A 20,843-nucleotide genomic window follows, 5' to 3' on the forward strand; every position below is an offset into this window, starting at 1 on the left:
GCAGGCTGACACACGTGTTTTCTCCAACGTGATCATAGCGACCCCTCGTCAGCATTCACAGTGCCTCTCGAGGTGTGCTCTCTGCACCCGAGTTCCCCAGCACAACTCCCCCAGCAGGGGCTCAGGGCCCCAGCTGAAGGCTTCTTCCTGGTCCTCTGCCAGGAGGCTTCCTCCTACCCCTCTCGCCCTGATAACCTCTCCCACCCCGCCCTCCTGCTGCCCAGTCCAGCAACCCGGGCGCTCCTAAGGCGAGCGGGAGTAAGCCAAGCCTCTCAGTCTGAGCCCAGCAGCCCTATGGGCTGAATGGCTCCCACAGCTGGCGGTTTCCCTTCTGCTAACAGCCCCCAAAATGCCTGCTCTCCTTGGACCCATCTGCACGGCCACTGAACAGCAGAGAACAGCTGGAAACTGAGCACCGAGAACACAGCCCATTGAGACCATCCTGACCGAATCTTTCTGGGCAGGCAGTCTCTGTTCTCAGCCCAGGGTGCAGCCCGGCCCTGGGGAGAACACCGCGCTGTGGGGAGACAGGGCTGGGGGTGACCACAGGGTCGCAGGCCTAATGCCCCCTCTCTAGGATGAAGGCAGCAAATGATGGAGACCGCAGGGAGCCCCCGCCTGTGTCTCTCCAGAGTCTGGCTTCCCTCTACAGAGAGGACCAATTTGTTGGTCTTAGAACCGAATCCCATCAGCAAAAGCTGTTCTAATGAAAGGCACCTGGCTCCCCGGGGCTTGACACAGTCCAATAAGTAAAGGCCTCAGGTCAGAAAAAGCATGTCCTCGAGGGCACTGAGACACTAAGCTTTTGTCCCAGCTTCCCTGGCCAGAAGAACAATTTGAGAAAGAAAGTGAGGGAAGGTGCCTGATTTGTGAAGTCCACTCGGGGAGGGTAAAAAGACAGTGTCAATCCAAGGTCTAAGAATAGAGAAGCTCAGGAAGCTCCCCTCCGGTCCCCTCCAGAATTTTCACTCATGATTCAATTTAGGGAGAATTATTGGTGTTTCTCTCCCCAAATAATTTTCCAAGGAGTTAACATAAAAAGTTAAAACAATCACTCTCGCCCAAGTATGCTTCATGCTTCTGGCTGGCTGTTGCGGCTGTAAATACCCTAGAGATGAACTAGACTTTGGATGCAGGTAGAGCAAGGAACAGATGCTGAGAGCCGGTTTCCTGTGACAGAAGGTAAACTATTCAGTGTGTCATGATTTCCAAGAGGGATCACAGAGCAAACACAGACCCATGGTGTCTAGACATCCACATGTCCCACAGACTGGCTGCCTAGACAGGTTCATTTTCTGCACTGCTGGCCTTGGAAACACAGCCTAGCTTTCTCGAGCCTCCCAGTAGAACATCCAAATGTTGAGCCCACTAGTGAAAACGGGCTTGTTTTAACCTACTGTCCATCCCCAGAGACCCCACCACTACGCCGTTCACCAGGGCACAGCTTGGTTAGTGCTGAGACCGTCTTCAGAGAGTGTAGTTATGTTCTCTCCTTGCGCCCCGTGTGCGATGTGAGGGCATCTGGGGGGCTCCTGCATGCTGGCTGCGTCTCCTCTGTTCCCATGCCCTTCATCACCTCACTAGGGGTGTTGGGGAGGCCCCTAGTAGCAGGGAATTAGAATGACACCAGACTGGGGATGAGCAAACAGGAGAAGGCTGGTGACTCTGGGCCAAGTGGCCTCTGTTGAGCCTGGGAAGGGCCTCTCCCTGGGGCCCAGAGTCACAGGCTGCGGGCTGTAGACAGCAATCTGGAGCAGCTCACCCAGACCTGACACGGCTGCTCACTTGTGGGTCACTGGCATTAGCCGCTAGGCTTCCTTCTCCCTGGGGGCAGCAGAGCAGAGCGGCAGACCTCCCACACTGACTAGCAGGGTGCTTAGGCTTTCTGAGCCTCAGTCTGCCCCTCTGTAAACAGGCTAATGACCATAATGATCTGATAGGGTGTTTGTAAGAACTTAAGGAGCTTACACAGAGAAGTCACTTAACAGATGCTTGGTATTTACTAAGTGCTCAGTTGTTGAGCTTCTTCTTTAAAAACTCCAGGTATAAACTTTAAAATTGAAGTTAGGTGAATAATTTCACTAAAAGTAATGTCCTACATGAGACCACTGATCAAATAACATTGTAATAAATTTACCATAACACATCTATACAACTTACCAGCTAGGGCCTGCATTAGTTCCTTATTGCTGCTGTAACAAATTTTCACAATTTTAGTAGCTTAAAATAGCACAACACAAGTTTATCATCTTGTAACTCTGGAGTCAGAAATTGGCCTAATTAATCAAAGGCTGCATTCTTTCAGGAGGCTCTAGGGAAGAATCCGTTCTTTATCTTTTGCAGCTTCTAGAGGCTGCCTGAATTTCTTGGCTTGTGGCTGCATCACTCCAACTTCAGCTTTCATTGTCACATGTCCTTCTCTGACTCTGACCCTCCGGCTTCCCCCTTATAAGGACCCTTAAGATTACATTGGACTCATCCAATAATGCTGGATAACCTCTTCCTCTTGAGATCCTTAACCCTCTGAGTGCCATGAGTAATTCGGAATTTGGATCAACATGAGAAAAAGTTATATTAATATATAACCTGAGGTACAAAAAGAGAGAACAAAACATAAAATACGAATTATTCCATTGTTATTTACATTTATAGCCATTGAAAAAAAGAGTCACTGCGAACAACGCTGGCACTTTTGGGAAAATTTGTCAGCGTCGTTCACAGCAACATTGGCACTCAAAGGGTTAAATTAATCATATCCGCAGTTTCTTTTGCCTTGGAAGGGAAATGTTCACAGGTTCAGGGATTAGGTTATGGACATCTTTAGGGGTCCACCACAGGGCCTTATCCCACATGATACATGGATTCATGAAAATACTCAATAGAACAAAATTCCATGTCAGCTAAGCTGCCTCCTAGGAGCTTGTAGAATGGGACAGAACCCTCAGGAAGCCCTGCACAACAGAGATGTTTGGGGAGCTCCTGATGTTGGGTGTATGCCAAATTTCAGTTATTTCAGAGCATCTCATCCATGAGTCCCAGCTGGCAGGACAGGGAAGGAGGTGCTGGTGTGGGTCTAGGGACAGCCTGGCTTCCCTTGATGGCTCCTCACCATCCTTTTCTTTTTCCTCTTGGGACCAAAGTTATGGGCTACAGGGAAGGAAGACAAGGAGGCTGTTCTTCAGCTGCACTGCAATGTCCCTGGCTGCCCTGCCAGAATGAGACCTCCTGGAAACAGCCCTGCCAACTGATGAGCAGCTCAACCGTCCACCGACTGGCTTTGCTAAGAGGCAAATTTCTCAGCTTTGATGCAGTGCCAAAGCAGTATTAATACTTCAGCCCTTGGGCAAAGCACTGCCTGCTTCTCAAGAAAAGGGAGTGTCCTGCCAGCTCATCTTGGCTCTGGGGAAGGGCTATTGCACTTGTGAAGTGTGTTGCTCATGAAACAACTTCAAGGCTTCTGGAATGGACAGCTGCCACTCCAACCCGCCAGCTCCCGCTGGCCTCCAGGTGCCACGTTAATGTTGTCTGAGCTCCTACAATGGCTATGACAGCCCTGTTGACATCAGCTCTGACCTGGCTGTTAACTAGGTCTCCCTCTCACCAGGGTTTGCACAAAGGGGGCCTCTTGGGAGGCAGCAAGGCTTCTGACCACGATTTCCTATGTGTAAAAATGTCATGGTTGCTGACCAGACTGGGGCCTAAAATCAGAGTGAGATGCCGGCTCCCTCATAACGCTCTCTGTTTCACTAACTATTGCGTTACTCTGGTGCTCTTTAGGATCTGAAATAAAAACTAACTTAAATTTCCAAGTAATAAAACTCACTCAAGTCACTAAAGCCTACTGGTAACCTCTTCCGGTAATAAAATCCACATGTTGTCTTGACAAATAGCACCAAAGACTCCAGAAAAAGCAGAAAAGTTATTGTCTGAGGACAATGTAGTGTCCCTTGGGGGGAGTGCTAAGCGTGGCATATCCCCTCCCTCCCTCCATGGAGGTGGATCCAAGCTCTGGGTCTCTACAAAGTCCACACACATACACACACACACAAATACACCCACACACCCACTGGTGCTTGGTGTTGCCTGTTTTCAAGTTCAAGTACTCCTTGGCCTTGGACCCCCTGGTGACCTGTGCTGCCCCTTCCCTGTGACAACACTTCTGCTCCAGTCCCTTCCCTGGAGTCTTGCTGAGAAAGTTCCCACTGCCCAAGGTGGCCCTTTCTGAGACAGTCCTCGGCTCCCACCACCCCATGCTCCCCATTTCCCAGACTAGTCCTCACCCAGATTAATGTACATAGGGACCCATTTTCGCCAGGACAACATCAACTCCAGCTAGCAAAGCTCTCTCTCCCGTTCCCTTCCTGACCACCCAACGGCACTCAATTCCTGGGGGTCAGATGGTAGCTTGGACACGGGGCTCGGTCCTGGGTATACCAGTGAGTGTCAAGGCTGCTCTTTCTTAGCTCTCTTGGGGACAAAGGACGACTGCTTCCCCTTTCTGTACCAGGGTTCTCTGGACCTCTACCAACTCAGCTCCACCTTCCCGACACACACATGATGTTCCAGGAAGGGACTCTCTTGTCCCAGACCATGAAGTTTTGTATCAACCCATGTTTTTCTATCCTCGTTTCCTCTTTTGAAGCTACCCAAAGCCATGGCCACATTGAAGAGCTGAGTGTGCCTATGGCCCCCCTGGTTCCGTGAGGCCAGGGTGATGGCTGGGCCCTGGCACGGGGCTCTGCTTGACTCCACTGCACGCTGCACTTTCTGCACCCACACCCCACCCTCCTATCCCTCCTCCCAGTGCCCGGGAGGCTCTGCAGGCACCGGTGTGAGGGGCTGCACCACGGCATGGCCGCCCTCGCAAAGCCAGGCCCGCCTGGAGGGGAAGACTGGGTCATCAGGACATTGCCGGCACGGTGCTCTGCCGCCTGTGCCTTGTCCCAGCACAGATGGAGAAGGACGCGGGCACAAGAGCCAATTAGCCAGGACGACTCACCAGCAACAGCAGCGCCAGCTTGGGAACTGCTGTGGAACGTCACCAAGCTACTGTTAACTACTCAGGCAAAGGCCTCGCCACAGGGCCACTTGGAATACCACGGCCAATGCCACTCCATTGCCAGCTTGACATCCCAAGCTGGTCCCCTTTTTAGGGAAACCTGTGCTAACACAAAGGTAGAGTTCTTTGAAGCCCATGGTTCTGACATGTGGAACAGCTGTCTGCTGCTTACTACTGACGCCTTGGTTGCCTTCCAAGAAGCAATTATATGGGGCTTGGCTTGGTGTTTAAGTAATTGTTTATTTGAGTGCATAATATATGCACATGGGAAAAATCAGAGTACTAAAGGTATTCTTTTTTTTTTTTCCTTAATCCTCACCTGAGGATATGCTTATTAATTTTAGAGAGGAAGAGAGAGAGAAACATTGATGTGAGAGAGAAACATTGATCAGTTGGCCTCCCATATGTTCTCTGACTGGGGATCAAACCCACAACCTAGGCATGCGCCCTGACTGGAAATCGAAACTGCATACTTTTGGTGTACAGGACAATGCTCCATCCGACTGAGCCACCCAGCCGGGTGTTTTGCTTTTCCTTTTTAACTTGAGCACCATGAAAGGATCTGTGATCCAGAATCGGCATAATCTCTCTTGTCCACAGCAGCAAGAATTATCCCTGGGTGTTTGTTCGTGAATCTGGGAGGTATGTCCTCTTAGCTCACGCAAGCCTTAGCTTTGAAGTTCGGCTTGGGCAAGCGGGGAGCCAGCTGTTACACATCTGCCCTTGACAGGCTCCCAGGGGGCTGCTGGTCTCTCCCCAGCTCTGCCATGATCCCTAACTTCCCTGATTCATACTAGGATGGATAATTGACTACCATAATAAGGACCACAATTGGGATATTTATTTCCATGTACATTTTAAAGAAAGAGCATTTCACTTTCCTTCAGTTGGTTATGAAATGGAAGGAGATACAGTATTCCCTCACTTATCGCAGGTATTACATTCTAGACCCCCCGCGATAGGTGAAAATCCGCAAAGTAGGAACTTTACATTTATTTTAGTATTTATATATATTTTAAGGCTTTATAAACCCTTCCCACACGCTTAGAAACTGTTCCTAGTCCCTATTAACCTTTCCCACTCCCTTATTAACCTTTCCCACACTTTTATAAACACTACTTATGTTCTTAAACATATTCTACTCTTAAACCTATGTAACTTTAACAACATATGTATACAGCACTGCAAAATCCCGCGAAGTAGTGAAAAATCCACGATAAATAATTAAATGTAATATTTTTAAAAATCCCGCGATACAGTGAGGCCGCAATAAGTGAACCGCGATATAGAGAGGGACCACTGTATCTGCTCAAAAGCAGGGTCACAAGTCATGCTTTTCAGAACCCCAAACATGGGAAAGTGTTCAAGGCAGTAGCTTGGAGTCTCATAAGCCTCCAGCATGCAGACAAGAGGAGGGTCAGGCCCTCCCCAGTGGCTCCAGAGGCTTCACGTAGCACATGTTCCTGTCTGTAGGAGAGAGCCAGCTTCGAGATGTGCTGACGGTCGGCGCCCAGACAGATTAGGTTTCCATGGGCTTCTGTTAGAACATGCACGCTGCCCTGTTCGCACCAGGCAGCAGGTGGCTGGTGGATGCGCCGCCCTGCTTGCTGGCGGGACACCAACGGGTGCCGCCGTAGCCACACTGGCCCACAGCTCACTGGCACCCTCACCTCTGTTTTGTGCAGCCTAAATTTGCAAGGTCTGGGGGTAATAAGAGGAGCAAGGAGCCTCTCACAGGCGCTATTTCATTCAGTCCTCATAACAAGCCTGCAAGTTTGTCCTATTGTTCTTTCCATTTTACAGATGCGTTAGCTGAGGGCTGCAGGTGAAGTAACTTGCCCTGGGAAGTGGAAAAGCCAGGGTTTTGAATCAGGGAGTCTCAGCCTATGTTCTGAATATGCCTTGCTGACTGGTAATGTGCCCATTTCCAGGCACTCTAAGTCTTTCTGAGTGTTTGCCTCAGCACTGCAGACCAGGGAGGGGTATAAGTTCGCCAGGGGGTTTTCCAGAGGTGGACAGCTTCTCCATAATGTTAATATTTGTATCATTTAGTGAGCATAAAGAAACGCACACATACATGAACAACACATTTCATGCTTCTTGTAATCTCAAATCAGCCCTGAAAAAGGTATCCAAGTCTCATCAGGAGCCTTGAAAATGCAAAACAAAACTGGCCCGCTTACTAACCCGCCACTCCCAGGCATGTCTGCACACGCAGCTGCACTACACGGCTCCGCCGGCAGCCTGACCTTCCCAAAGGCTGGCCCAGGTCTGGGGGCCCCAGCAGCGGGCAGACAAGAGCCCAGCCTCCTCAGTGCCTGGCGGTCTTGGGTGGTCACACATACTCACGTAGATTTGCCACAGATTTTCCTCTGGTACCACTGCTTGCAGTTGGTGAAGTACTTCTTGTTGGTGCCGATGAGCTTCTGCACAGCACACACGTTGGGGCTGCCAAGCAAACCGCAGTGTTAGCAAGAGGATCAGCACGTCCACCCACCTCCATCCTTCCCACATGGGAGCCCTCCTGGCACATCAGAACATTCTAGATACATAGAAGATACAGTCTTTTCAGTGTTGGTATCAGCGGGTGGCTTGGGGCAGGTGTCGATCCTCCTGACCTGGATTTCCATCATCCTCCCAGAAGTTTCCCTCCAAACTGAAAACTGCCAAAGTTTATCACACAGGGAGGGACATAGTTTCTTTGTGTAAGTATCCTTCTTCGACGTGGACATTTGGTAAGTGAAAGTAGAAGCACCTTAAAAGTTTTAGATTGCATGTTGTTACTAACTGAGGTAACTAGCTAAGTAACAGGTATGCATTTGCTAAGTAAATAAAGCGACTCTCTGAGGATTCCCCAGCCTGCCTTTGCTTCTCCACCCCACCCTGAGCCAACGCATCCACAGGCTCTCAGCTGGCGTCCCAGCGCACACTGGCAGCCCTACCGTCCGGAGGGGAGGCCGAGGTCTGGGTCCCTGCGCCTCTCAGGCAGCTCCACACACAGACATTCTCTGCGTCTCTGAACCAGCTGCCTGGTTCCCAAACACAGCTATCCAAGTGCCACCCTAGAAACTAGAGGGCACGGCCTACTGCCGGCAGGACCTTCAGATGAGACGCTCTCCCACTGAATTCTCAGTCGCTTAGGCCCCAGCACAAGTCCACTTCCCCCAGAAAGCCTTCTGGTGCCCCAGATGACCCTCTTCTGTCTACCTCTGACCTGGAACACAGCCCTTGCTTGACCCTGGGTACCAAACAGAATTCTAGAGCTGACCAGGATGTGTGTCTCCTCTCTTCCCTACCTTCCAAAGAACTGGAAGGGCAGCAGTTCTGCCTCATTCTTTCTTTTCTGTTCTAGACGGCGCCCAGCATTGGGCCAAGGGGAAGGAGCAGCCTGGAATGAACTTGAACGAACAGAATGAAAATACTGTTCCCTGGGCCACCCAGGTCAGAAGGATCCTCAGGAACTCTGTGGAAAAGCGGAGGGCAAATGCCCTGGGGTTGTGCCAAGAAGCCTTCTTTCCCAGAGCCAGGGGCTCTGTTTATGTGTGTTTCATTCTGGTGTACCAAGTCCTAACCCAAACCACACCCTGGCCATGTGGTAGCAGGAGCTTCATCAGGCTCCTGGGGAAAGGAGGTAGCTGTGGCTGCGTGGTGACCCCTGGGAGGCACTTGTCCTGAGCGGGAGGCAGGCAGTTCATGCAGCTGAATCCCAAGTCAGAGGACGGCAAAGCAAAGAGTCTGAGAGCTTCCACACCAGCCCTGGGCCCAGAGAAGTTCTGGTATCATTTTTTCACATCAGTTCCTCTGTTATTTTAAAATGCAATCAACAGGCATCATTTGATGTGCATAGTATTTTTCAGGAAGGCACTGATAATGCAGTGAGGCCTACACATGCCACCCCCAGGTTACGGGTTGACAGAGCATGGTGACCCTTTCTCTGCCCATGTGGCTGTCACTTCTTGTCCAGAGGTTCAGTAGGCAAAGGTGAGCAGGCCAAAGAGGCACAGTAAATATTACCAGGCCAATGGAAGAACCCGAGGGCTAGAGAAGCCAGGGCTGGAGAGGGAACTGCAGGCTGGCGGGGAGGAGAGCCCATGTCCTCTCAGTCCTGGCTCCATCTGGCCCAATGCCCCCAGCTCCCAGAGGATTCAAACAAGAGGCCACCTTGCTCCTGTTTGCTGTCTGTGACTCACAGGTTACAACAGTCCCCAGTTAGCCCCTGGACAGTTCCTGCTGGCCACACTCCAGCCCTAGGTGTTCAACCTCCGAAGTCCTATCTAACCAAGCAGGAAACAATTACTGTCGAAATCCCTGCAACTCCCCGTAGGCGACTGGCAAATCTTCAGCAAGTCTCTTGTGAATGAGCTCCAACATTCCTCTACAGAGTGAGTTTCCTTTTGAGACAGAGGCAAAGGCTGGGGGTCACACAGGAGCAGAGGGCTAGGCTGTGCACACAGGTACTGATGCCGAAGTGTAATCAAAATGAGCAAGCCATTTCTGGGCTCTGCTGTTCAACTTGGACTTGAAAATCAAGTGCTTCAGGAAAATCAGTCCAGTTTTGGTTTGTGTTATTCGGAAGTGTGATTGCATTTTTACTTCTCTTTCAGTATTATTTTTTCCTTCCCTATTGCAACACAGACACAGCCAGGAGTAAGAGACCACATCACAGTCACCGTTCTCCCAGCAGCGTTCTGCGTCTGGACTGTCATTCCACCTCACTGAGCTGCACTTTCTCCATCTGTAAAATGGGAACACGAGCAGTGGCTACAACAGAGTCATGCAGGGGTACCACAGGGCGGCACAGAGGCGGGACACACCCTGGAGCTCAGCAGTTCTCTAAGACAGCAGAGATTTTTTCTTCCCTTTTCACCAGTTTTCACTTTGAATGAAGGGCTGGAACCTGAACAGCGATATCCGTTTTGCACAGGGCGCCACACCCATGTATCAGGCAGACAGCCCTGTGGTGTTTTCAGGGACAGTTAGATCAGAGTCAACACAATTGTGCCTATAGCCATTTTGTCACAGTTCATCTGCCTGAGCATCTAGACTTTACGGGGGTGGGGTGGGGGTGGTTGCACATGTGATTTCTCAGACCATTCTGCCCATCGCAGATCACTACAGGCCTTTCCAACTGCACCTCAAGAAGCTAATCAAGAGGGTTCACCTGCAGGAGTATTGGGGGAGGGGTGTGGAGCAAAAGTTGATCTAATTCCTGAAATTGATAATAAAGAGCATTTGCATTAAAAAAAAAAAAAAAGCCCCGTTTTCAGGCTGGTTAGTGTCTCTTCTGTGCTCTGATGGGAAGGAGGTTTGCTGTAGAGACTGTTCTTGGTGGAACCCTATCAACACCTCTGTTTCACTGTGGTGACAGTGCTACAGGGGGCTCCAGGGGGCTTCTCCTTACCTAGTGACTAAGACACAGAAGTCACACAAACCTCCAGACAGATACTATAACACGCTTCATTTGCAAGACAGGCAGAGGCGTAAAGGTGAGCTGGGCAGAGACTGAAAATGCCAATTGCTTCTAGCTGGACTTTTGTGCCTCATGTCCCCCTCATCTTTGTGACCTGTGCCCCAACCCTTTTGTGCCAGCCTAAGTCAGAGGTGATTCTCCCACTTCCCTAAAGGCCCCAGGGCACCCTGGTGCTCTCCTAGCTCTAGGAGGGCACATGGGTCTACGGCAGGGCCCGGCTTGATTCCACTCTGCAGAGCAGTCAGGGTCCCTGTCAGCAGCCCCAATCCCTGCAGGCGTGGACACCTAAAAGGCCAAATGAGGGCGTATGGCCACAGGAGAGGTAATAAGGAAACAGCATTGAAGCCCACTGCAATCCTGGGTGGGAGTCAGAGCTCTGTAAAGTCCTATGAAGTCAATGCCAGTCACTCCTAACGCGAGTTTCAATCTAAGTACAGACCGCCTCAGTCATGTGGTGGTCTGGACTCTACCTGGGTGCCAATGCCTGGATCCAGTGGCATGTGGGAAGCTACATGACTCCACCCACATGCAGTTTCACCAGGTGGTAAGAAAGGAGCTGCTGCAGCCAGGCAGGCTGGAAGCCGTAGCGAAGCCTGGCCATGTGTGAGCAGGATGGCCTGATTTGCGATGTATTGCCCACCTCTGGCCTGTTTTACCTTCTAAAGCCAACACATCTTCTTATGCAGATACACCCCTAAGGAATAGTTGCAATTATAATGCCCCACATTTACAAACATAGCTACTGTTTTGAGAGATCATGGGAATATAGTATGTCCCCCCAGACTCAGTTTCCCCATCGGTGCAGTGGATGTGAGGCCATGGAATTCTGCTCTTCATTTCGCAGGGGAGGAGAAGCCACACTGCCTTTATGGCCCTGGCTGTGCCCAGAAAGCCCTGTCTAGTGCCAGGTGGTGGGCACCTGGGGCCTTGGATGCTACCAGCTTGGATGACCCCAGTGCCACGTCTGGGGGTGCTGGACAAGGACCTGGCTGGACTGCTGGGTGGGCTTCCTCTTTGCCCTGGTCAACTTCCCACGGTGGCTCTTGGCTGAACTGCCAACTCCCCTTTTCTCCTGTTTGCGGGGAGGAGAAGCGGAAAGCAGGAGTGGGGTGGTCTCCTGCTCTTGGCCTGAGCCTGGATGGGGTCGCTGGTCGGCTCTCCCACCCCCTTCCTTTAGGAAGTTTCTGCTGCTGGCTGTCCCCTCCCTCTCTCAACTTCATGCAGGCTGGTCCCTCTGAGGGAGAGCCCACGCTGCTGGCTTTGTCCGGGCGCCCCCCAGCCCCTCCCAACGCCACCCCAGCGGGCGACAGGCTTACCCGTGCTGCCGGCCCCGGAGCCGGCTGTGCTGCAGCACCAGCTGGTAAGGCGACTTGGCGGGGCCCGTCAGGGTGGCAGAGGGACCCAGGGCCAAGGCCAGGGTGAGGGGCAGGAGTCGCACAAGGAGCGCCATGGAACGAGGACAGGCGGAGCGATGGCGAGCGGACTGTGGGCAGTGAGGGCGCCTCCGCAGCAGCCGGCTAATAAGCGGGCGGGAGGGGCGGGCGGAGGGCGGGAGCCCTGATGCCTCCCCGCCCCCCGGCTCCTGCCCGCCGCCCCGTTCTCCCGCCCCTCCCAGGGCTGCGTCCTGGCACCGAGGCTACAGGTCCTGGCAAAGAGGCTGCAAGAGGGGCAGCTGTGCGAAACCCCTTCGCACTCCTCACTCCCTGCTGGATTCTGCCAGGCCTGGACTTGAAATCCTTCGCTGGTCTTGAGGCTACAAAACCCTGCTGAAGTGGGAAGAGGCAAGGCTGCGCCCCATGACAGTCTCCCCGGCAGACTTGCCTCTGCATTCCAGGAGCGCCCCTCTGTCCCCCAGACTTGCTCATGGAAAGGTAGAAAAGGACTAAATCTTATGATTGACAGAAGCTCTAAGAATGTAAACTACTCTTGGAGACCCTGCAGAAGGGTGCGGTCCGTCCCCTCCGTGCCTCGTCCTCTCTTTCGATAAATATCTGTGTGGCCCTACGGCCAGGTGGATGCTACAAAGATTTCTGCCCTGGAGGAGCCCAGAACCAGTAAACAAATAGTCGCATGGAGGTAGGATTCATCTAAGCACTTATTAATCACCCACCAGTTGCTACCTGGCTCTGCTAGCCTGCTGGAGACAAAAATGGTTAAGTGGATAGGATCCAGGCTCCTTCTGAGAAAGTGCACAGCCCGGAGGTCTGTGGGCCACCCAACACTGTGCCGTGGAGGGTGCAGCTGGGGCATGGGAGCCCTGGCGGGGGGGAGGGGTACTTGCTCTTTAGCCCGAAGGGTGAGGAGTTTGCCAGCAAAATGAGGTGTGCATTCAGACAACTCAAGCTGTCAGCTTGGCTGAAGCAGGGGGTGGCGGCATCAAGGGTGGGAGAAGGGTGAAGTCGCATTGCAGGGCCCAGACCCAAGTGAGGAGTCCTGCAGGTGATGGAGAAACAGGTAAGCGAAACCATCAGTGTCAGGGGCAGGCTATTAGAGGTCAGCTGAAATAAAACAAGGCAAGACTGGAGGCAGGAAGGTCAGGCGACTAGGAGGGGACCATGTGAAAGTTTGACCCATGATGGTGGAGGTGGGCATGAAGAGAGACCACAAACCTGAGGGGCTGCCTGGGGGCAACAGACTCAGCAGAACTTGGAGGCTGTACACAGGTGTGGAGGGGACGGAGGGGGAGTCAAGGATACTATTGGCATGGGCATCTTGGTAGACGGTGGTACCAGTTTTACCATAAGGGACATGAAGGGGGTGCTGATCTGCCAGGAGAATGGTATTGGACATGATGCTGCCTTTGAAGAGCTTGTAATTCACCCAGAGGGAGTGTCCTGTGGCAGCTGGATTTAAGGATCTGGAGCTCGGGCAGAGAGCTGGGGTGAAGGATCAGACGTAGAAGTCGTCCTTGGCCTGTAAGAAGCCAAAGCTTGGGGGTGGGTAAGTGAATTCTTCTGGGTGGGCATGTGGAGCAAGAGGTGAGTGATGACAGGTGATGGAGAGGAAGTGAGGCAGAGAGCACAGCCACCAGGAGGTGAGGGGGCGCTGACAGGAAGGCAGGAGAAAATGGGGTGGGGGCAGAAGGAGGGAGCTGTTAGCAGTAATGCCGCACACAGCACATATACAATGAGCAAGCCTCCCGTGTCTCACACGGGAGAGGGGAGAGGCCCTGCGGACTTGGCTGTGGAGAGCAGGCGGGCTGAAGCCGGGTGATGGTGGTTTGATGAAGAGACAGCGAGTGTAGAGTGCAGATGAGTCTTTCAAGAAGCTTGTCTGAGAAGGGAAGGGGAGAGTCAGGGTGGAAGCTAGGGGAAGGCAGAATCGACAGAGGCTTGGCTGTGTTAGGAGGCTGAGGGAAAGGTGGTGGGAGAGAGAGGGGGATGATCAGGGGGAGGGGGAGGGAAAGCGGAAGAGGAGTGTGGAGGAGCAGTGTGGGGGCCGCAGGAGGGACAGGGTCCTGATGGAGTAAAAGCCACCGAAGGCCTGACTTCGGGGGGGTGTGGTGGAAGGAGTGGAGAGGAGGGGGCAGATTTCAGGGAGAGTTCAGTGCTAGCACTGACTAGACTTGGAGACACTGTGGGCACGGAGAGCAAAGGAGGGGGTGAGTCAGAGATGACTCTGCTGACTGGGGCGTGTTGGGCCCCCGTGAAGGTCCATGCTGGGCTGCCTCCGGGGAGGGGCGTGACTCCAGGTGTGTGCATCATGCCTGATGGCCCCCTGCATTTCCAATAGGATGTATCCAGGAGGCAGCTACTTCCAAAGGTGTGGAACTCAGGGGAGCTATGAGGACTGTGGATGCAGACCTGAGTCACCACACTTGCAGGTGGTAGCTAAAGCCATGGGTGGGAAACAATCCCTTGGGAGCATGGGTTGGAAATGAGAAGAAAGAGCAAGGGCAAGAGAAGATGGCAGGCCAGAGCCCCGGCAAGTGCCCAGCTGGAGAGGTTGAGGGGAAGGCAGGGAAGGAATCCTAAAGGGACAGAAGCCCAGAGTGGCCACGGGAGAGGAGAAGATAAGCTGGACCCTGTCACCGAGTGGTTCCTAGATTATGGGTGGCACTCAGGAGACCAAAGACCACAAGACTACAGAAAGTTTTCTAGAACATTCTGGCCCCAGGCTTTATTGTCTGCATTGAAGACTAGGAGGTGTTCTGGGGCTGGCTTTGACCCTGCAGAGAGCCAGGTCTCTCCTTGATGTCCTCCTCCTCTGCCATCTCCCCAGGAAGGACAGCTGGGACATTTACTCCCCTGATTTCCTGTGGGAGCCAGTCCCAGCGCTGGGGACCCCACCACATCAGGTAAAGCGTTCCCTTTGCCTGTCTGTCTGTCCAGATGGGGCTCATTCTGCTGGTTGGTGAGGACTTCAGTCTGGAATTATGGGACTTTTCTGAAAACCACTGTGAGAGAGGAGAATGCCTCTTCTGCTGCATCAGGCTTTACATTTGGGCTCTTGGGATTGAGCTCCACTTTGTCTAACAATTCTTTTCTTCATTGTGGTGTTACTGTTTTCTTTTTTCCCCTGGAGCCCCAGGGAGAAAATTCAGAAAACAGGATAGGAAACACTATTCTGATGATTTTCACCTCAATAAGTCCTATCTGCTGACTTTTGCTCAGTCAGTGGTCATTCAAAGAGATAGGGGTGTCTTGGGCAACGAATCTGTGCAGTGAGTCCATAGGGATGAACGTCAGATCGGGAGCTGGGAAGGCTGCATTGGCCTGGGCTGAGGTCTGAGCACGCAGCAGCTTCCATGGGCTGGCACCGGAGTCTGAGCTGCTGTAAAACAGCCCCTTTATAAAATCTCGGTGGTCCTGACCAGAAAGACAGGGTAGGAAATGATAAGAAGTCTCAGGAAAGGAAATGCACTAGGAAGGGAGAAAGTGGCCTTTGGCAACTTTGCTTGATGATGTTGGGCCACCAGTCGCCCAGCCAGGACCCAGAGAGACTGACGTAACAGAGCTGCTCCATGAAGGCTCAGGGGACAGGCGTCCTGAGCCGGGATCCCAGTCCTGCTCCTGACAAGCTGTGTGGTTTTGGGCACATTGCTCTGCTCCTCTGAGACTCTGCTGCAAACTCAGAGAGACAATAAAACCTACCTCAAAGAAATAATTGCAGTAAAGTGGCTAATGAAAATGCTTACCTCTTCCCAGTAATTGTTCTACATAATAGAGGCCACTGAAAACATACCATAATTTAGCAACTATAGAAGTAATCATCTGAGAATGATCATTTAGTTGACTGAAGGCAAAACATTCCTGTTTCAACATGACCACTTGGCATAAGACATTGGGAAGGCTCACAAATATGCAAACTAGGGCTTGAAGTGTCCCCTGGGGCCTGGGCATTGGCCCCATCCCAATTTTAGGAAGATGCCTTTTGTGTGTAAGAGCCCGGGGGCCCCGGCCGGTCCAGCTCTTCCTCTAGCATGACTTATAGGCTTTGGGGCAAGTCAGGTAATCTCACTGTAAAACTTTCCTCATGTGTAAAACTAACATTCCATGACTTGAGTTTTTCCATGAGCTCAGAAAAAGAGATTACAGTTAATACTTCATTTACTGTTTAGATGAAAAAAAAAAAAAAAAAGTTACACCTCCATGCCCCAACACAACCCCCCTCTCCAAAACCATAAAACAGAGAACTCAGTGATTGCAAACAGGCTCTCCCATCAGAGATTGCTGCTATGGGGGTGTCTTTGATGCACAGGACAAGATGTGGCTGGAGGAAGGAGCAGGGTCCTACATCCCAGGTGACCTGGGCCAACCAGGCTTAGCACAGCTCACTACAAGACCTTTCATTTGGGAAGAATTTACTTTTTCTTTCCACGTTAGACAAACTGAAGAGAAAGAGAGGCTTGTTTGGAACAAGAATTACTAGACTTTTTCTGGCACTTTATAAAAAATGACGACTTTCACATTCTGTGGCTCATACAAGATTACTAAAAACAGTTTGATTTTTGAAAATAACCCTGGCGAGCTTGACAACAGGCCTTGTACCAGTGGATAATTGTAACGGTGGGGAATTCTAACCCACTCCACCATTCTTTTGACATTGTTTCTGTAAGTGCTGACTCTGACTAGTAAGTGGCTTGTAGATAAACAGCATGTTTGTGTAAGAATCCTAGGAACTAGTTTCAAAAGATACAGACTCTGACCATCAGGCATCCCAGCTCCGGGACATCTGCTGATCTCCAAACCTAAAGCCAAGATGACGTGAATCCAGGATGACTAAACCAGGATGATGTACACCAGGCCATCGCTTGTCTTATCAGAGTGGACTGTGCTTATCTGCACGTAGAGTACTTTGCAACCCCCTCCCTTGATCTTTGTTCTGTTTCCCTCTCCCTCCTTACAAAAACTTCTGCCTCACTGACAGGTGGAGATGGGCTTTGAGACATAAGTCACCCATCTTCCAAGGGACTGGCGCATGAGAATAAACCACTTTCCTTTACATCAGCACCTGCTTCTCGAGTATTGGCTTTTGTAGAGGCAGGCAACCAGACCTGCATTCGGTAACAGCCTTAGACATCAAGATTAGTTAGTAGCTACAATAAGTCCCTACAAAGGAAACAAAGAAAGGAACTTCTCTGGGTCTGTCAGGGGGAAAGCTGGCATTTTCAGCCTCCCTAACTCCATGCCTTCCTTTTGCCATCCTCTCTGTGTTCTTGGTGATGTTATATCCATTAGATGACGTGGTCAAAATAATTGCACTCTGCCTTTCTAACCCGCCGCTGTGTAGGGAATGATGAGAGAGCTCTTACAATGCAGTTTTCTAAGACTTGCTAGGGGGCTAGAAGGGTGGGCTTTGGCATGGTAGCCAATTTAAAAGAGTACATGAATCAAATTTGGGGGGAATTTACATTTTTTATACAACACACAGTACTTCATACACAGTAATTATTCATCCATCTAACAAACAAATGCAAAAAACATCCCCGTTTACTAAAATTAAGAGGTGGTTGTAGTGTCATTTAGGGAATCGGATTTGGTTTTCCAAGGATTTTTCATAGTCTTGCCACTCAAAGTGTGATCTGCCGAACAGCAGCACTGGCACCCCCAACCCTGCCCCCTGCAAACCCCCTGGCTCTCAATCAAACTCTACATTTTAACAAGATCACCAGGTCCTTTGTGTGCATGTCAAATGTCAAAGGCACAGGCCTAAGGGGGGTGGTGGGTGGGGTATGTTAAATAGCTAAAGCTCAGAAGAGTTTCAACTAGGATTCAATTTATGTAAAAGCTTGTTAAGAAACATAACCATCACCCCAAAAAAAAAAAAAAAAAAATGCATCTGAAGATGTGTACCAATGAAATGACCACACTGGAAATCTCTGCTCACGTACCCAGTCATTGGGTGTTCAGTGTCTCCCGTACAGTGAACGGGAGAAGGAAACTGGGTTCAATCTGGGTCACCTGCAGTTCTTCTCCCTAACCAAAGCCTGCACAGGAGGCCTGGCTGGTCCACAGGTTGGTAATAGCAAGAACCCGAAACAGACCGGCAGCTTCAGGAGCCACAACTGATGGGGACAGAAGAGCTGTCACAGCTCTGCGATGGCATTCCGTCCCCAGTGTTGACTTTCCCCACAACTTCTCCACACACTGGCTTTCTTCATCAGGGCTTGCCAAATGCTACTACTTGTTGGTGAGAACCCAAATTTATTTTCCAGGGACACTGATTTTTCACAGGAGAGTTCCATTGATTTGGCTCAGATAAAATATCTGAAAAAGAGAAGAATCCAGAGGCGCTTTTGATGTTGCTTCAATGGCCTGTCCTAAAATCCTTTTGTGGAGTGATGCCCGCAGTTGGGAACTCACCAGATGATTGTTGGCTTAAGAAGCAAAGCTTACCCCAGCCTTTCCTCTGCTTCCCTCACGCTTTCTTGCAAAGGCCTCTGAGAAAGAGACACCCCCCAGAGGCAATGCATTCTGAAGTCCAGGAATCTGCAAGCTTGCCTGGCTCGTTTGTCCAGTTCTTTGCTGCTTTATTCTCACCTCTGGCACAGCGGTGGGTTGGAAACCAGTCCCTTCCTGCCCTGCCCCACCCCCCATGCAATCAGTCATCAAGACCCTACGCTGCTCTTTACAAATCTCTCCTGGATGTTTTTATTCCCCCATTTACAACTCAAATACCCAGATCCCCACTGCCTCACCTCTCAGCCCCAGCTGGTCTCCTTGACATCACCTCCTGCCCCTGCCCTCTCCCCAGCCACCCATCTTTCCCAACACTGCCTGTCTTATCTCCCACAAACATCACTGCTACCAAAACACTGCTCCCCGAGGACATTCCCAGTGGCTTCTATCGTGTTTATCAGAGAAAATCCAGACTGCTCTGCCTCTTTGGATTTAGTAAATATCTTTTTTTTTCCCTAGTTAAAAAAAGGAATGCATACACACACATTATGTAAAGCTTGGAAAAATACTGAAAAGGTTAGAAAAGAGGATAAAAATGATCCATCCATAATCCCTCCTTTTACTGTATCTGGCCTCTAAGTCCCCTATAGAATTGCTCCTTTTGGTGTGGTGTCAGGCCAGGCTCCTGCGGGGCTGTGCCTTTACCTGCCTGCACACGGCCCACATTGCCCACTGCTTCCCCTGTGAGGAGTACCTGGCTCCTTCGTGTCTCTACGTACATGTATAATACTCTCCCTTCAAGACCAGCTTTACTGCTGAGACACTGTGTGCTCAGTTAAACCCCCTAACCCTCTGGGATGCTTTCTTTTTAAGCTGGTCCCACTCCATGGCCCTCCATGGAAGGCCCCTCTTTTCAATGTCCAGCACTTCTAGCCTTTAGCCCTTGGGTCTGTCATCACAGTCTGCACCTTTTACAACCGCTGCCCCCCACATCGATAACTCAGCACAGAGTCCAGTTAACATTTAGGGATTCATTAATTGACTGGCCGGCTGTGTTTCGAAAGGTCTGGCCTAAAGTCCCTTCTGGTCCACTTCACACCTGTTCAAACGGATTGATCCTGGGTAGGCAGAGGCTGCTCCACCACACACCTTGACCCAGCTGTGGCCCGCTGGCTCAGGCAGAGACTCTGGAGGGCCACGAGGACACTGGGCCTGGCTCCCCTGCCCAGCTCCCCTGGCTGGGGTATTCAGTCCCAGTAGGAAGAAGCCAGCTTCTCCCAACACCCCATCCTGATCCTCTGACTGTTCCCCATGCTGGGTGATAAGAAAGCCTCTGCTTCCTCACCTGCAGAGCTGGGCTGGCATCAGAGAACAGGGGGGATAGAGGCTGAAGCTAAGAGCCTTGTTCCAAGTGCCTAAGAAGTGCTCTTATGCTGACACCACTCTGCCTCACCCAAGACCACCCTGGACATTTGAATCCATGGTATAGAAGGCGATTTGTGCTGCTGAAGCGCTTGTGAGGTGGGAACCACAGAATTTCACCTGCTGCTTCTGACATTTGGAACGTGCTCATTCTCCTGCCCAGCACCTTTACCCTGGCACGAAAGGACAAAACTAACCCTTATGCAAGTGTTCCATGACACCCACCCGACTTCCCTGGACCCTGCACTACCCCCGCCCCCCAGCAGCCAGGCCCTGGGTCCATCCAAGAGGACAGGGCTCAAGGGCCACCTGCCAGCCTCAGCCACCTGTCAGCTGCAACACTCCCTTCCTGGCCTTTCTAGGTAAGCATTTTCCTCCTGAAGCTTATCTTCCAGCCAGGGGGCATTGGCTAACTCACCAACCAGGTCCTGAATGGGGTAAATGCTGTGATGAGAGGAGGCACAGAAAGGGGCCTAGATCACTGCTTCCAAACACAAAAGCAGGGGTTCACCTGCAGTCCCCCTTTTGGAGGCTGTTTCTAGGAAAGGCTACGTGCGGGAGAGCGACACAGGGGAGCCGTCAGGAGGGGAAAGCAGGTATGCGCATGCGTGTGTATACACAAAACACCGGCCTATTGAAGAATAATTATAGCTTACCAATGGCAGGGACTATCCTAAGTACTTTCCATGCCTTAAGTGATTTCATCCTTAAAATAATCCTGTGGGTTGGGTATTGTTATTTTTTCACCAGAGAGGTGAAAGAACCCGCCAGAGTGGCGACAAAGCCAGTCAGCAGAAGAGTCAGCATTTGCACAGAGGCAGCCTGGATCCCAGCACCCGCCCTACGGATCCCGCGGCACCATGGCCCTCTCCTGAATAGTTCAGTTGCACATGTTTTGAGAGCCCTGGAACCTTCTCTCCCTTGCACAGATGTTCATCGAACAACTCCCTGCAAGTCCCCAGCGGTTTGCTGGTGAATGAGGCAGCCTTGGTGAGAAAATTGCCAGCACACGGCCATGCCCCTCCTACCCCACGGCCACGCCCCTAGGGCC

At 51.4% G+C, this 20,843-nt stretch overlaps 1 protein-coding gene across 1 annotated transcript in view; it reads right to left on the minus strand.

Annotated features, from left to right (window-relative positions):
• The window catches only part of TGFBI (transforming growth factor beta induced), a 31,124-nt gene extending 19,086 nt beyond the window's left edge, over nt 1-12,038 (minus strand). The window contains exons 1-2 of the mRNA XM_090288286.1: nt 11,846-12,038; nt 7,409-7,507 (exon numbers count right to left, since the gene is read on the minus strand). Of these exons, the coding sequence (XP_090144412.1) occupies nt 7,409-7,507; nt 11,846-11,979 (233 nt within the window). The 5' untranslated portion in view covers nt 11,980-12,038. The remainder of the gene's footprint in view (nt 1-7,408; nt 7,508-11,845) is intronic.
• Between the last annotated feature and the right edge of the window lie 8,805 nt (nt 12,039-20,843).

The sequence above is a fragment of the Furipterus horrens genome, unplaced genomic scaffold (genome assembly GCF_987537825.1).
Source record: "Furipterus horrens unplaced genomic scaffold, mFurHor1.1.pri manual_scaffold_10, whole genome shotgun sequence".
Taxonomy (NCBI): domain Eukaryota; kingdom Metazoa; phylum Chordata; class Mammalia; order Chiroptera; family Furipteridae; genus Furipterus; species Furipterus horrens.